Source organism: Lotus japonicus, chromosome 4, assembly GCF_012489685.1.
Source record: "Lotus japonicus ecotype B-129 chromosome 4, LjGifu_v1.2".
Taxonomy (NCBI): domain Eukaryota; kingdom Viridiplantae; phylum Streptophyta; class Magnoliopsida; order Fabales; family Fabaceae; genus Lotus; species Lotus japonicus.
The window spans coordinates 2,598,433-2,613,836 of NC_080044.1; the positions used below are offsets into that span (position 1 = coordinate 2,598,433).

Consider the following 15,404-nt stretch of genomic DNA (forward strand, 5'->3'; position numbering starts at 1 on the left):
GTTCTATTTTGTTTAATTTTAAGAAGCATAAAAAAATGATATTTTCAACTTGCCTTTATTGAGACTCTTTGGATTAAAGTTTTCTCAATTGAGTGTGAGTTTTAAGTTTACAAAATTGAGTTTAGTGAAAGGTGAATTTTGTTTAATGTGATTTATGTTCAGATACTTTTAAGAAAATGTCAGTTTAAAAATTAAACCTTGTTTGTATAATACTCTACTAGAAAGTGAGTTTACAACGTAAAAGCTAACTGACTGTTTGAGAAAACTGAATTGAACGCAACAATGTTGAATGCCAAAACTAACTAACTGCCATTTTCCCTGCTCATCGCCTCATCCAAGCATAGCGTAAAGGATTCATGTTTTGAGAATTTTCAACTTCACATTATTCTTTCCATATATAAAAAAGCATCACTGATTGCAAATATCTCATGCTCTAAGCAAGTGTACAAATTATCTCTCTTCTCTCATGGATTTAAAAATACAATCAGAAGATGACTATAAAATATAAATAACACTTCAATCTTAAACGATGGCACTGAAACCAAGCTATTTAACGGGAGTGGCACCTAAAGAATGTCTAAGCACACACTTGCAGTTTTTCTCACTTTGTACTTCATGGGCCGTCAGCCATTCCCAAAGTCAGTCCTTCCTGAAACACACAACAAAGCATCACAGTGCATGTATTATTGTATTGACAAAGCATAACATGAAGTTATAGTCCAAAGGATTACTTGAAGAGTTTCTCTGTAATACGGTTCAGTTTTGCAACATCAGCGCCTACAAGCTCATCAGCCTTTTTCCCGTTCAGAAAGAAATGTAGTGTTGGCTGCAGCAAGGTAAAACATTGTTATGCTAACTTTCAGGAGGAAAGATATTATGATGAAAAAACATTTACATGAAGCCTGATAAGGATAGCAGGTACTAGTTGGCATGCATAGGTATTATAACGCAAACTTCAGTATGTCCAGTGACTAAAATATGAGAAATGGGTGTCAATTTATTCACACATACACAATTGAATCAGTTAAGTTCAGCAGGTGCATTTCATTAATCACAGAAAAGACAGGTCATAAACTCATAATTTTAATCACCAGTCATTCACCACGAAAGTTCTTGAGTAAGGAGATAAAATCATTAGTCATGAACCCAAAGCCTATATCTTTTCCAGTGTAAAAAGGAAAATCACAAAATACCTAAAACAACTGGGATCTATAACTCAGGAAACAGGGGGTAAAGATGGGATTTTGCCCATGAGTAGGATAGAGGCCACCACAGAAAAACACAATATCATGGAAGACCTGCTGCAGCAGCCTAAGGCCACCCTATCATCATAGTGCTATTGATAATATGCATCCATGATAAGTATATTTTCTGTTTCTTCAACCAAGTAATGATCCACTCTAGGAGCCAAGGGAAGGCAACAGAAAGTCTAATTTAATTGTGACCATTGAAGCATTACAAAAAGAATAAATCAGGCAAGAAGAGACATGAATTAATGAAGAGGATGATTGACGCATTGGAGGCAAAATTTCCTCTTATGAATGGCATGTAATTCATGGGTACAAGCAGTTTCATTACATGCATAATTTAAATGTTTTTTAACTCAGTACACAATATCCAAAAATATAAACTTCTAATAAGAAATAAAATCATTAGATAAATTACCACAGACGAAATCTGCAACTTTGTCAATGTGCCACGAAGTGCTTCCTGGAATATATGGGTGAAAAGGTAAAAGATTAAGCCACTGTGATGCATAGCATACCATAAAGCATAAAAGTGATCAAGCTATCGCAAAAACATAGTTCTGAAATGGAAGAAACTAATGGCAAAGCTGAAAACAAATGGGAGAACCACCAATTCCCAAAAACAAAAACAGCCAGATGGTTGCCACTTAAATAAGTCAGGCAGTAGCAAAATTTGACGACCACTCAAACTAGCAAGGGAAGAAAGGTGGAAATCGTGCTAAATTTTCAATTTGCAAGCTAGTTTTTTCTTAATTGATTATATAATGTTCACTTGTTCAGTAAAGTAATTAGACTTGTGCATTTGAGTATAAACTTTTTATTTTTGTCTAGACCAAGGTATCCCCACAGCCGATAGCCGTGACACTAATCCCTTCCCCCACGGTTAGCGCACTAAGTGGTAGGGGGCCGACCAATGAGTTTTTTCCATTCACAAGAGTTGACAATTGAACCCCAAAAACTTGCTTAAATTATGAATTGTAATGACAATCTAATATATACAATTAAAAATAGTCCTTCCAAATTTCAATATGAACCATAATTTGGTTCACCATTCAGAATCATATACTACACCATTAAATATATCCCATACCTGATCAATGTCAATCTTATATGTTGTTACATGAGGGTACTTCTTACTGAGCTCCCCAACTATAGGAGAAATAAACTTGCCTAAACAGAAATATACAATAGGTAACAGTGAGATGTTTTTTAGAATATAGCTAGCAAGAAAAATATGTGAACAATGAATGAAGCAAAAACACCAAACACGTCTTAATAGATTGTCAAATGAGAATAATGTGTGAAATAACTAAAGTTTTCAACAAAAACAGGGGCCGGGAACCGTTTTGCAGAAGTTCTTATATTTTCCAACGAGATCTTATGGATATTTTCAGCATCATTTTGGACATTCGGTGAACCTAACAATGACACAAGCCTAATAACAAGATTCAGATGTAGATTAAAATTAACTGGACCAGTTTTAATCACATCGCAAACATTCATTTCCATTTAAACTACTTGGTCATCTTCCAATTAACCTTCGGTAACGATCATGCAAGTATGTAACCAAAACAGCTGAAAAAGGGTAAATTCAGTGCAAAGATGTTAGCCAACAAAACAAAAAAGGCATAGCAACTTACAAGGTCCACACCAAACTGCAGTGAAATAGATGATCGCGTGCAACGAGTTATCTATTCAACAGAAATTCATCAAAAAAAAATATAGGGGAACAAAACCTCCTACTTGTGCTTAGTAAAAAACTGAAAAATAAAACTTTAGATTAAAAAACAAAAGACAGAAACCTTGAATTTTGGTGAGGATTCTATTGAACTCTTCCTCTGAATTAACGAGTACAACACCGGGATTAGCTGAAAAATAAATTCACAATGAGTTAGTATAAGAATTGAATAAATTAAAAATTGATAGAGAGAGATGAGGGAGGGAGGGACCTGGGGCGGAGCAAAGGGAACGGGAGTGGTGGAAGGGAGGGAGGAGAGTGGAGGCGATGGTGGCGGCGAAGAGGGAGGTTGTTTTGGAATTGGAAAGTGAAGAAGGAAGGTGGGTGCGGTTCAGGAATGGGCGAACGGCGTTCCTTATTGCATGGCGGAGAGCGAAGGATCGGAGGATCAAGTTTCTGGACATCTTCTTCTTCCTCACTCACTCGCTCTCTGTGATTCTTCTGTTTCAAATTCTCCTCCGTTCAAAACAATCAAATGGGGGTTTAGGGTTTACGCCTTCGAAATCATTTCATCAACCAAAGAATATGTTTAACTTTCAATAGATAGATGTGAGTGATTTTTTACTGAGAGTGATTACTGATTAGTAACTCTTTTTTTTTTTTTTTTTATAAACATTGGTACTCAGTCACTTTTTGGATGCCGCAGAACACTAATTGAGATTGGACTGGGATCTTGAGTTCTGCTTCTAAAGATCGGGATCCTTAACAAAAATTGCTCCAATGAGGTTCTACATGAGATTCGGGTCATAAAGCTCTAGAATAATTGTAAAATAGTAAAATTCTAAGATCCATACCAAATCTAGACAATATTGATTTCACACGCTTATGTGAATTTTATGTTTGCAACTTTTATGTTTTGTTTGGATCTAGAGATTAAGTGGGAAGATTTATAGGTTCTGAGTTTAACTTTAACTTTTTTATAGGTTGAGCGTTCAAATCTCCCGCGCCTAGTAAAATTCACTTTTCCAATGATTGAGAGTTCAAATTCCTACCACTAACGCCCTACAAGATAGTAAAGTGTTTTTTCTTTGTTTTACTACTTTTATAAAAACACAAAAAAATGAATTGAAAAATAAGGAGTCACTAATTACTATGTTATCTTTTAATATAATATTTTTTTGACATTCTTTTAATATAAGTTTTTAAAATGATTTATATGTTACATTTTCTATGCATTTTAAATTAAGGTATCAAAATCCATAAAATGAGGGATTTGGATCCCCTCATGGTGGCGGGTTGAGCTAAGGGTTATTTCAGGTGAGTGACTAGGGTTCGAACCCTGATGAGAGATAATTTGTAGTACTAACTTACTAACAAATCAACTAACATTTGTCTATAATTTGTTTTTAAATAAAATCATATTTCAATATTTTTTATTTTTTTTTTGGTACATTATTTCAATATTTATTTGATCTTAATTATAAACACACATCATTCCTTATCCTTTGTCCGATAAAAAAATATAGACTAATAAATAATTTGCAAGAACTCGTTGGGTTTTAAGACAAGCCCAAAACCTATTGGGCCAAAACAAAGGTTAAAAAATGGGCTACGCAGACAACACTATTACATCCCCACCGAGAGCTTCCCCTATAAAAACCCTAAAAACGCCGAATTTGAGAGTTTTAGGGTTACGCCGCTTCTGTCGTTGAGTCTCAGCTTCGTCAAGCTCCCAAAATGGTGCAGGGTCGCAAAGGAGAGCGCGTCAGGTACTCTTCCATTGCTCAATTCTTCATCCTTTTCATGCTTCCATCTTCTTAATCTTAGTGCTTCCAGTTTCTAGGGTTTAGTGATGATTGCTTTGAATTCCACTATTGCCACAGTAGTAATTGTAAATGATTTCATGGGTATTATCACATACTGTGAATATAGGGTTTTGAATGCTGGTTTTTGTAGCATTTCTGAATGTGGGTATATTTGTCCTAGAAATATTGATCTCCACTATGTAGATATAGGGTTTCAAATGCTGGTTTTTGTAGATTTATGCCTTGTAGCAATACCTAGAATGCTTAATCTTTTGTTGTTAAACAAACTAATGCTTTTGATTTTTGTTGTTCTGTAATAGACTCTATGTGAGGGGCACAATCCTGGGATACAAAAGGTATTAGCTTTTTGCCCTACTTAATTTTTCTTATTATTTTGTACTTCTGGGGTCTTACCTTGTGTTTTGTGTTTGGGAAATGAAATGTGTTGTTACATACTTTTGTTGATGGGCTTTGTCTGGTTATATGGTTTATGACTGGGTGGTGTTGTTTTTCAGGTCCAAATCAAACCAGTACCCAAACACTTCTCTGGTCCAAATTGAGGGAGTGAACACTAAGGAGGAGGTAGCATGGTATGCTGGAAAGAGATTGGCCTATATCTACAAGGCCAAGGTGAAGAAGAATGGAACCCACTACCGCTGCATATGGGGCAAGGTTACAAGGCCCCACGGTAACAGTGGTGTTGTTCGCACAAAATTCAAGTCAAACCTTCCTCCTAGATCAATGGTAAGATATTCAGTAGCACTGTATCCTAATATATTTTGGTTTCTTAAGTAGTATTGTGACTTGAGTTTTGACGTGTTGCAGGGAGCACGGGTAAGAGTTTTCATGTATCCAAGCAACATATGAGGTAAGTCCTGGTCCTTTGATGTTTTGTTTAACTCATTTATCCTTTCTCTTTCGACCTCCATCTTTCCATGTTGTTTTCTAGGAATCCCCAATTTGTATCTTTTTTACTTTTTTTCAGTTGATTGTTGTATCTTTGGATCCTCAGATATGTCTATGACATTCATGTTTTGATTATTTTTCTGTCTTTCACCAATGCTTTTGACTTGTTCATCTGCTTTTTCTTTTATGAACTGTTTAATGGTCTTGTGTGTATATTGAACTTGAAGTATAAGAACAGATTAGAAAACAATTAGTGAATCCTTGATGTGGATATTTATTCTTCGTGTCTTGTACTTTTTATGGTTGTTCCACTCTGTTACCTTTAGAGGTCCCCACATGCCTGAGAGTTATGTGATGTGTGTTCTGCTGTGCTAGCTAATAGAAGATACTATACGGTGCACCTTTTATACATAAATTTGGCCATTGAATGCTAAAATAATTATGACGTACTATAAACATTTTGTTGTTTGGAATTTAAATCAGAGGATGATGAATTATTTTGTTGATGCATTGATAACTGTTTCGGTCCTTATGTATTTAATTTTGAATGACGAATCCTTTTTTTGAGTTTAAGAATGGATCTTGGTTTATAATGTTGCAAATTTACTAATGTTACCTTATCATTGATGTATGCTGGCTTAAATGTAAAAAAAGGAATAATGGAATTACTGTATTGTATCCTTGTGGTTCGTTTGTTTTTTGTGTCTGAATTTGTTGATGACCTTATTAGTGTTATTTATTCTATTGTGTTTGTTTTTTGCTGTCTTCCTTGTCCTAATCTTGCCTTGAATTTTTTTTTTTGCAGATGCTGATGATAAGATGCCCGGTAGAATTCTCAGTTGATTTATAGTCACAAGGAATTTTGTTTCATTTCCGAAAAAGTTTATTGTTGATTGTGTCCTTAACTTTTGAGAACTCTTTTTAGACGGTTGTAGGACTGAATGGTATTCCCTATTTATTTGCTTTTGTCTATGAAGATTATATATTCAGTACTATGAAGAGTGTGTGGCTGTGTGTTTGGTTACAGTTTTCACTTTCGATCATTAGATTTTATTTCTTATCTATTAACAGCACTATTATTTTAAGTACTAAACAAGCACATAGGAAGCAGTATAAGGAGGTTTCTTCGTTAAATGAGTTTTCCTAGGTATTTTTGCTTAGTATTTATTTAGTTCTGCTCCGTTTAATCAGTAGTATGGCTTATATAATAGTAGTTCTTTCAAGAAGCATGAAATGTTGGTTTCATTTTGAATGTAAAATGCCAGCACTCTTGATATTCTCTGATGATGATAAATCTCAATGAATTACGTAGTGCAATACACGCCTTTGCCATTCTATGGTGCCCTTGTTATCTTTGGCAAACTGATACCATATTTCACAACCTTTGATGCTTCATGCGTGCAAAGCCAATCTTTGTGTCACTTTGGAGGTGGAAATTTTTTGAAGGGTAATGCTTAGCACTGCTAGAAAAAACTTTGCAAGAACTGTGTGTCACTTTGGAGGTGGAATTTTTGTGAAGGGTGCTTAGCACTACTAGAAAAAACATTGCAAGAACCGCAAGATGACAACCATATAATTTATTGAGTTGAATTTGTAAAAATTCTGATCATGAGAAGCTTTTCTATAAAAACTATTGGCCCTCACTATAAACTGGAATTTTTACTCGCGATGCACATGGATGCACGAGAAACACTCATTTGTAGACCCCTAAGGTACGATTACAAACAAATGTTGAGAGTTAAATTCATTTGGGACTCAAATAAACAACTCCCCTTTCAAATTTCATCTCTTTGTTTCTTTCAAGACATTCTCCTCCACCTTCCTTGTGGATGTTGACAGATGGAAATTAAGAATGACATATAAGGTTGGAATTATGAGACAGACACTTAACCATGGAGGTAGATATTCAAGACATGAGAGGCAATCACCAATATTAAAGAATGATATGCCTATAAAATTTTAACAGTTTATGCCATGGTAGAGGATGTAGCCCCGCTCTTATCCTAAACTAACATGCCATGTCATTCTCTTATCAGAGTCTCCGTTAGATGGGTACAAAAGGGAAAGAGGCGCCCAATGCGAACCAAGTAATCAGCAATGAAATTTGCTTCTCTAAAAGTGTGCTGGAACGTCATTGCCCCATGCTCAAGCTGTAACTAACAGATATATTGTGCCAAATCACCATAAGGATGAGAGTCAAGATCATGGAACGAAAGCAATCGAATAATAATTAACTTCTGAAAAAATATTTTTAAATATTTTTATAGTTAAAATAAATTTGTATAAGGCACATCATAAAATGCAAATTAATAAGCTCACATGATATTTCCAGACAATTTTGTCTTGAGAAACAAACACTTAAAAAATTCATTAATAATCATTTTTAAAAAGTAAACAGGCCCTAAGACCATCCACAATGGATGGTTGAATTGATTGTTTAATGTTGTTAAATTTTGTTGAAGGGGTTTAGTGGTTGTTGAAGTTGGTTGAAAGGGAAGAAAGAGAAGAAAATTGTTGAAGATTTTCAACAAAATTAAAGAGCCTGTGGCGTGCCACGGGTCTCGTGTAGAACACGCGCCTTGTCTGCAGGAAAGAGAAATTGTTTTTTTTTCTCCTGCCACGTGGATTCTTCTGATTGGTTGCTCCAGATTTCGTTTTTCCTTATCTTTTGAACTCAATTATTTCATCAAAAAAAAAATTTCTAAAAAAAAAAAATTATACCAAAATTCATGATTTTTTTTTCTCTATAAATAGAGACTTGGTTCGTTTGATTTGGACACAGAAAAAAAAACCAAGTTTTTTCACTCTCTTATTATCTCTCTCACCATCTTATTTATCTATCTATTAGCATTTGTATTGAAATCGATCCCAACAATCACCATTTCAACACCCAGAATTTTTCAAACAACCCATTTTACAACCAAAATCACAACAACTATGAAGATCCAAATCAAATTTCTTACCAACGTCCTGAAAATCCAAACTATTATCAAGTCCCACATCAAATCTCCAACCAACCATTGTCGGAAGGACATCGAACGTGCATTTGGAGTTCTTCAAGCTCGTTTTAAAATCATCAGTGAACCAGCTCGCTTGTGGGACATAGATGACTTGAGTATCATTATGAGGTCATGCATCATATTACATAATATGATTGTCGAGGATGAACGAGATTCATATGCTCAACGTTGGACCGATTTTGAGCAATCTGGGGAAGGTGGATCTAGTACACAGCAACCATACTCGACCGAGGTTTTACCCGCTTTTGCAAATCATGTGCGTGCTAGATCCGAGTTGCGTGATTCAAATGTTCATCATGAACTGCAAGCAGATCTAGTGAAGCACATTTGGGCAAAGTTTGGAATGTCTCAGGATTGAAGATAATTTGTATCGTACTAATTACGTTATTTGTGTGTTGTGTGCTTAGTTTTTCCTTGTCTTGCATTTTAAGATATTATGTGCTTAGTTTGTTGTCTTGCATTTTATTTTAAGAAAATAAAATAAATTCTTGTATGCTTAGTTTGTTGTCTTGCATTTTAAGTTAAGAAAAAAAAATTATAGTCTATATTTAAAAAAAAAATTTGTTAAGTGTTTATTGTTTTAATTTAATTTAAATCGATAATTGTAATTTTATGTAATTATAAAAACAAAAATAATATTAAATAAAAATGTGAAATAAAAAAGTGGTGGAGTAGGGTGAGTGGTGAGTGGTGGGGTAGGGTGTTGAGAGTTAAGTAAAATCATTGGAGTGGATAATTGTTGAGAGTTTGTTGAATTGGAGATAGAAGATGATGTGGAGTGTTGGGAAGAGAAAAAATGGGATAGGAAAGGGTTAAATTATATATGGTGTAAGTGATTATTTTAAGTAATAAGCACAAATAAACGACCCTATCGCATGTTTCATTTTCCTTTGACCTAAACCACCTTCTTCTACACAAAACTCAGAGAGTAGCAGAACTGGGTTGAGGTTTGATCCTCATTGAGACAATCTCTTCACCATTATACAACCTACCACTACAATTCCAGCTCAGGAACTCAAACTGTGTAAGCAATCTTGACAACTATCGCTTCCTTCTTCATATTGTTCAATGATTTATAATCGCAAATTGCTCTCTACAACTACCAATCTCTGTAAACTCACCCACTATCTCTCCCGAGCTTACTCCTTCGTTTCCCCGACACCCTTTTGCCCAAAGTTAACGTTTTTGGCCTCAACAACAAGATTCACTTCCAGTTGGAGAATCCCAGGTTTGAGCAATGACACCAACTTTATGAGATGTTACTGCAATAATGGTAGTGGGTCTAAGGAGTTTACTGAGGAAATTGAGTACTTGGATGAATCAGGTAGTGTTATTTACAAGGGTAAGGGTGTAAGGTCTGTGGAGCCTGGGCTTGATGATCATGTGATGGTGGGTGATGTGAAGAAGCCCTTTATGAATGCACTAGCTGTGGCTAAAATTGTTGAGGTTGTGAAAAGGTGGAAATGGGGTCCAGAATTGGATACCCAATTGGATAAATTGCAGTTTGTGCCAAACATGACTCATGTTACTCAAGCCTTGAAGGTGGTTAATGATGGTGATGCAGGTTTGAGTTTGTTTAGGTGGGCTAAGAGGCAATCTTGGTATTCACCTAGTGATGACTGTTATGTTATGTTGTTTGACGGTTTGAACCGGAGTAGGGATTTTGATGGGGTTCAATTGTTGTTTGATGAGATGGTTGGTGATTCTGCGAATAGTGGGGTTTCCTTGCTTGTTGCGTGTAATCGAGTGATTCAGTACTTGGCTAAGGCTGAGAAGTTGGAAGTCTCTTTTTGCTGCTTTAAGAAAATTCAGGATGCGGGTTGTAAAATTGATACTGAGACGTATAATTCACTCATTACTTTGTTTTTGAATAAGGGTTTGCCTTATAAGGCATTTGAGATATATGAGAGCATGGAAAAGACCAGTTGTTTATTGGATAGTTCAACTTATGAATTGATGATCCCAAACTTAGCAAAGTCGGGCCGTCTTGATGCTGCTTTCAAACTTTTCCAAGAAATGAAAGGAAGAGGTTTTCGGCCAGGTTTGAACATCTTTGCATCACTTGTTGATTCAATGGGGAAGGCGGGGAGATTGGACAGTGCAATGAAAGTTCACATGGAGATGCGAGGTTTCGGGTACAGGCCACCCCCTACTATATATGTTTCTTTGATTGAATCTTATGTGAAATCTGGAAAGTTAGAAACTGCTCTAAGGCTTTGGGATGAGATGAAGATAGCGGGTTACAGGCCTAACTTTGCCTTGTATACCTTGGTGATTGAATCTCATGCAAAATCAGGGAAGCTTGACATTGCCATGTCCGCATTTTCAGATATGGAGAAAGCAGGATTTCTACCCACCCCGTCTACATATGCTTGTCTCTTGGAAATGCATGCTGCATCTGGACAAATTGATCATGCCATGAAACTGTACAATTCAATGACTAATGCAGGCTTAAGGCCTGGCCTAAGCACTTATACTGTTCTTTTAACTCTACTGGCTAATAAGAAGCTGGTGGATGTGGCTGCCAAAATTCTACTTGAAATGAAGGCCATGGGATATTCTGTGGATGTGACAGCTAGTGATGTTTTGATGGTGTATATTAAGGAAGGTTCAGTTGATCTTGCTTTGAGGTGGCTGCGTTTCATGGGTTCATCAGGGATCAGAACCAATAACTTTATCATCAGGCAGTTGTTTGAGTCGTGCATGAAGAGCGGGTTATATGAATCGGCCAAGCCTCTTCTTGAAACATATGTTAACTCTGCTGCAAAAGTTGATTTGATACTTTACACTTCCATTTTAGCACATCTTGTTAGGTGTCAGGAAGAAAAAAATGAGAGGCATTTGATGTCTATCCTTGGTGCTACAAAGCATAAGGCACACTCCTTTATGTGTGGACTTTTCACTGGGCCAGAACACAGGGGACAGCCAGTGTTATCTTTTGTCAGGGAATTCTTTCAAGGGGTTGATTATGAATTGGAGGAAGGTGCTGCTAAGTACTTTGTCAATGTTCTTCTCAATTACCTAGTTCTTATGGGGCAGATAAATCGAGCTCGATGTGTTTGGAAGGTTGCTTATGAGAATAAACTTTTCCCAAAGGCTATTGTTTTCGATCAGCACATTGCTTGGTCCCTAGATGTTAGAAACTTGTCAGTTGGAGCTGCACTTATAGCAGTAGTGCACACTCTTCATAGATTCAGAAAGCGCATGCTATATTATGGTATTGTGCCAAGACGGATTAAACTGGTTACAGGACCAACTTTGAAGATTGTGATTGCACAGATGTTGAGCTCAGTGGAGTCTCCATTTGAGGTGAGTAAAGTGGTTCTTAGGGCATCAGGAGATTCTGTCATGGAGTGGTTCAAGAAACCAATTGTTCAGAAGTTTCTTCTGAATGAAACTCCAACTAGGGCTGATATTCTGATGCACAAGCTGAACATACTTTTCCCCAGTTCTGCACCTGAAGTAAGATCTCTAGCACCTCCTAAAGCTCTCATTGCAGGCAGGGCAATGTAAACTGTTTTGATATATGTGGGCAGTAACTGGTGTTTGAGATGTTATTGTTAGTCCAAGGTTATCAGTGGTGCACACTCTTCACATATTCCAAAAGCTCATGCTATAAAGAGATATGTACTATTTAAGAATTTGGAATAAAATCTTAGAAGCTTCGTGTTCTTTTCCCCCAAAATTTTTTAGCAGTACATGCATAGAGATTGGTTTGTCATGGTTATGGTATTCATATACGTTAATTAGGGTTTTCTATCATGGTGAAATTAGGATCAGTTTAGTTCATAATTTTCACATACTAGAGGATTCATGTACCTATTTCTCATGTTTACTTAATTGTTATTACTGGGGATATCCCTCTTTGACTTCTTCCATTCCATTCTATCTATATTTTCCTTCATTCTGTTTCCTCTTCGGTAAAGGGATGACAAGGAGAGCATATGCCAGGTGCTCTTCCAACTCCCTCCTTTCATTCCTATATGTTCTTGCCTTTTCAATTTTTCTGCCAATTTCAGATGCCTGTGCTTTTGTGTTTGTAGCATTGGCCTATTGCTGAATTTTCATCCTTTTCGCGCCTATAATTTCTTAGTATTTTCTTTCGGGGTCTTAGTATTTGAAGGGTCTGGTTTAGTAGTGGTTGTTCAAACTCAACCACACGATTGCTGTTGTAACTGTGAATGATATTGTAGCTTACTTTGTGAAATAAATCTTACTTGGAGGAATTTACTCTTCTGATCAATGACTGCAGTAAAAGGGATTTAAATGCTGGTTTTGTATTTCTTCTTTCGGGAATAGTCATATCTCTATTACAGTATTACCTCATCTTTTGGTGTTAAATAATCTGGTACCTTTTTTTTTCTCCCCATGTTTTAGACTCTACTCGAGTCGTGAAGGGTACAATCATCAGATACTAAAGGTGAAAAGCTTCTTGCCCAGCTTTATTTTACTAATTTTGTACTTCCAGTGCCTGTCTTTGATTTTTGGGAAATTAAATATGTTGTCTCAGACTGATGGGCTTTGTCAAGTTATTTGGTTTATGATAAGGTGGTGGTGTTTTTCAGATCCAAATAAAACCAGTACCCGGACACATGCCTGATCCCCATTAAGCTAGTGAACATGAGAAATAGGTAGCTTTGTATGCTGGCAAGCAAATGGCATGTATCTACAAGGCTAAGGTGAAGAATAATGGTGCAAGGTTACAATGCCCCTGGTAGAAGTAGTGTTTTTCATGCAAAATTAAACTCTGATGTCCCTCCCAGATCAATTACTATAATAATTGAGCAGCAGTGCAGCACTATTGTCGTTAATTATATTTTTTAAAATGGTATTCTGACGTTTTTGAGTTTTGATGTGTCACAGGGAGCATGGATTGAGTATTTGTGTTTTTTAAATTGTGTATCCTTCATCTTTTATACCCCATCTTTCCATGTAACATTCTTGGAACTCCTTGTTGAACTTTTGCGCATTTTGTCAGTGGATGGTGTGCATCTTTGGATCCAAATGTATCCATGACATTCATGATCCATATTGGTAATTCATTTGTCACTCAAAATTCTTGTGACTTTGTTCACTTGTTTTTCCTTTTTTATAAACTAATTAATCTTCTGGTGTATATGTCAAACTTGATAGTATATTTACAGAAGTTCGGAAACAATCAGTGAATTCTTGATATTTAGTTGATGTCATGGACTTTCAGTGCAGTGTTCCACTTTGTTTTCTCATGAGGTTCTTATGCTCAACAGTTATATGATGTTTGTAGTACATACTGGCTAAGAGAAGCAAGCAGCTATATGGTGCATCTTTGATTTGTGAATATGGCCACTGTAAATGTATGCTTAAATAATTATTTATGACTAGTGAGGAAGACATTTTATTGTTTGGAATTCTATCAGAAGATGATGAGTTATTTTGTTTATCACAACCGATATAATCCTCTAAATTTCTTTTTAGTTTGTGTTCTAAACTCTTGAGAGCTTTTACTTTTTTAGCCAGTTAAAGAACCGAATGGTATTCTCTGAGATTATATATCCGGTAGGTGTGGACTGTTTTTTTTCGCTTACAAGTATCCTCCATGGGAGGCAATCCTGTTCGAGCCGGGCACTTCAATGTGTTGTCATCTACAAATGTTAATGCGGAACACTGTTAATCAACTCAGCAATGAGGAGTCCCACTAACTGCGGTGGCTAAATGTGCATATTTTTAATATTGAAAGGACCTAATCCAATATTAGTTTCCGTTTCAAAATTTTTGTTGTTTAAGGTTATGTACATAGTTTAAGAAGTCGTTATAGATATAAAACTTGATTGAAATACCCTTATTACATCTTATATTTTTTCTCTAGTTTTCACAACTAACCCATATCAATACCCACTCATTAGAATGTTGTAGTAATAAATACGGATGATGGTTAGTCAAAATAAGAAGTAATAGGCGAGGGAATTTCTTTTTAAATAATGGTAGAGATGTAAAAAAATGGACTAAAATTCTTGAATTAACAACACAGATTTTGAAATAAATGGGAAAAACCAAAGCAACAAACATTGTATAATAGAAATATTAGCTTCTTTTTATATGAGCTAAAACTAATGAACCCGAAGATTGTAAAGATTCAACATATTTTTCTAGATATTTATGGTTAAATAAGTATTCAATCCCTTGCGACCACTATCTAAAACTCATTTCCTCCCCATCGACCACTCAAACCCCAACCATAACCACATTGAAAACCCAGTGTGCATGACGACCTTGTTGTTTCCCTTGCTTCCAATCTCCGCAGTCACCTCACGACCCAAACCAGACTCACCCATTGCTCATCGCCCCTCACCAAAAACCTCCTTCTAACTCCCTTCTTGTCAAGACCTACAACCAACCACCTGAAGCAAAAACCCACTACACCAAATCCAACAATTTCTATAACCGTACGGTACAAAATACAACTATTTTTTAATGACAAAAATCAATAGTCACCTATTTATCGAAATCTTAAAAAGGCAATAATTATTATTTAGTTTTTTTTTTGAGCAAATATTATTTAGTTTTCTAATATATCACTACGACCGATATCCATGAGACTAATCTCGTGAGAATCTAAAACTGCCGGCCAACAGTGCACTACCGGGGACCGACAGCATGGCAATCATTTCACACATAATATGGATGCTTATACAAAAAATAAAAATACATAATATGGATATATCTCTTAATAAAATTAAAAATAATTTTCCTATGATATCATAGGGGTGAA

At 35.9% G+C, this 15,404-nt stretch overlaps 3 protein-coding genes across 4 annotated transcripts; 2 read left to right on the top strand and 1 right to left on the bottom strand.

The window, feature by feature from the left end:
* Nucleotides 1-359: 359 nt before the first annotated feature.
* LOC130714709 (thioredoxin O1, mitochondrial) lies at nucleotides 360-3,500 on the bottom strand. Of its 2 annotated transcripts, XM_057564635.1 has the most exons (7): nucleotides 3,197-3,499; nucleotides 3,050-3,115; nucleotides 2,888-2,938; nucleotides 2,338-2,417; nucleotides 1,666-1,710; nucleotides 732-826; nucleotides 360-649 (listed from the first exon to the last, which is right to left on the bottom strand). In XM_057564635.1, exons 1-7 carry the CDS (start codon nucleotides 3,387-3,389, stop codon nucleotides 640-642), a joined length of 540 nt encoding a protein of 179 aa, XP_057420618.1. In that variant the 5' UTR covers nucleotides 3,390-3,499; the 3' UTR covers nucleotides 360-639. The 2 variants fall into 2 exon arrangements, with proteins under 2 accessions (XP_057420618.1, XP_057420619.1); XM_057564636.1 differs by lacking the exon at nucleotides 2,888-2,938 and having other exon boundaries at nucleotides 3,197-3,500.
* A 1,045-nt stretch (nucleotides 3,501-4,545) lies between these two features.
* LOC130714666 (60S ribosomal protein L35a-1) lies at nucleotides 4,546-6,631 on the top strand. The gene is made up of 5 exons (XM_057564588.1): nucleotides 4,546-4,694; nucleotides 5,051-5,086; nucleotides 5,246-5,474; nucleotides 5,556-5,598; nucleotides 6,442-6,631. The coding sequence occupies exons 1-4, from the start codon at nucleotides 4,663-4,665 to the stop codon at nucleotides 5,595-5,597; spliced, it is 339 nt and encodes a 112-aa protein (XP_057420571.1). The 5' UTR covers nucleotides 4,546-4,662; the 3' UTR covers nucleotide 5,598; nucleotides 6,442-6,631.
* Nucleotides 6,632-9,511: 2,880 nt separating this feature from the next.
* LOC130711415 (pentatricopeptide repeat-containing protein At1g79490, mitochondrial) lies at nucleotides 9,512-12,534 on the top strand. The gene has a single exon (XM_057561013.1). The coding sequence runs from the start codon at nucleotides 9,725-9,727 to the stop codon at nucleotides 12,167-12,169; it is 2,445 nt and encodes an 814-aa protein (XP_057416996.1). The 5' UTR covers nucleotides 9,512-9,724; the 3' UTR covers nucleotides 12,170-12,534.
* The last annotated feature ends 2,870 nt before the right edge of the window (nucleotides 12,535-15,404 follow it).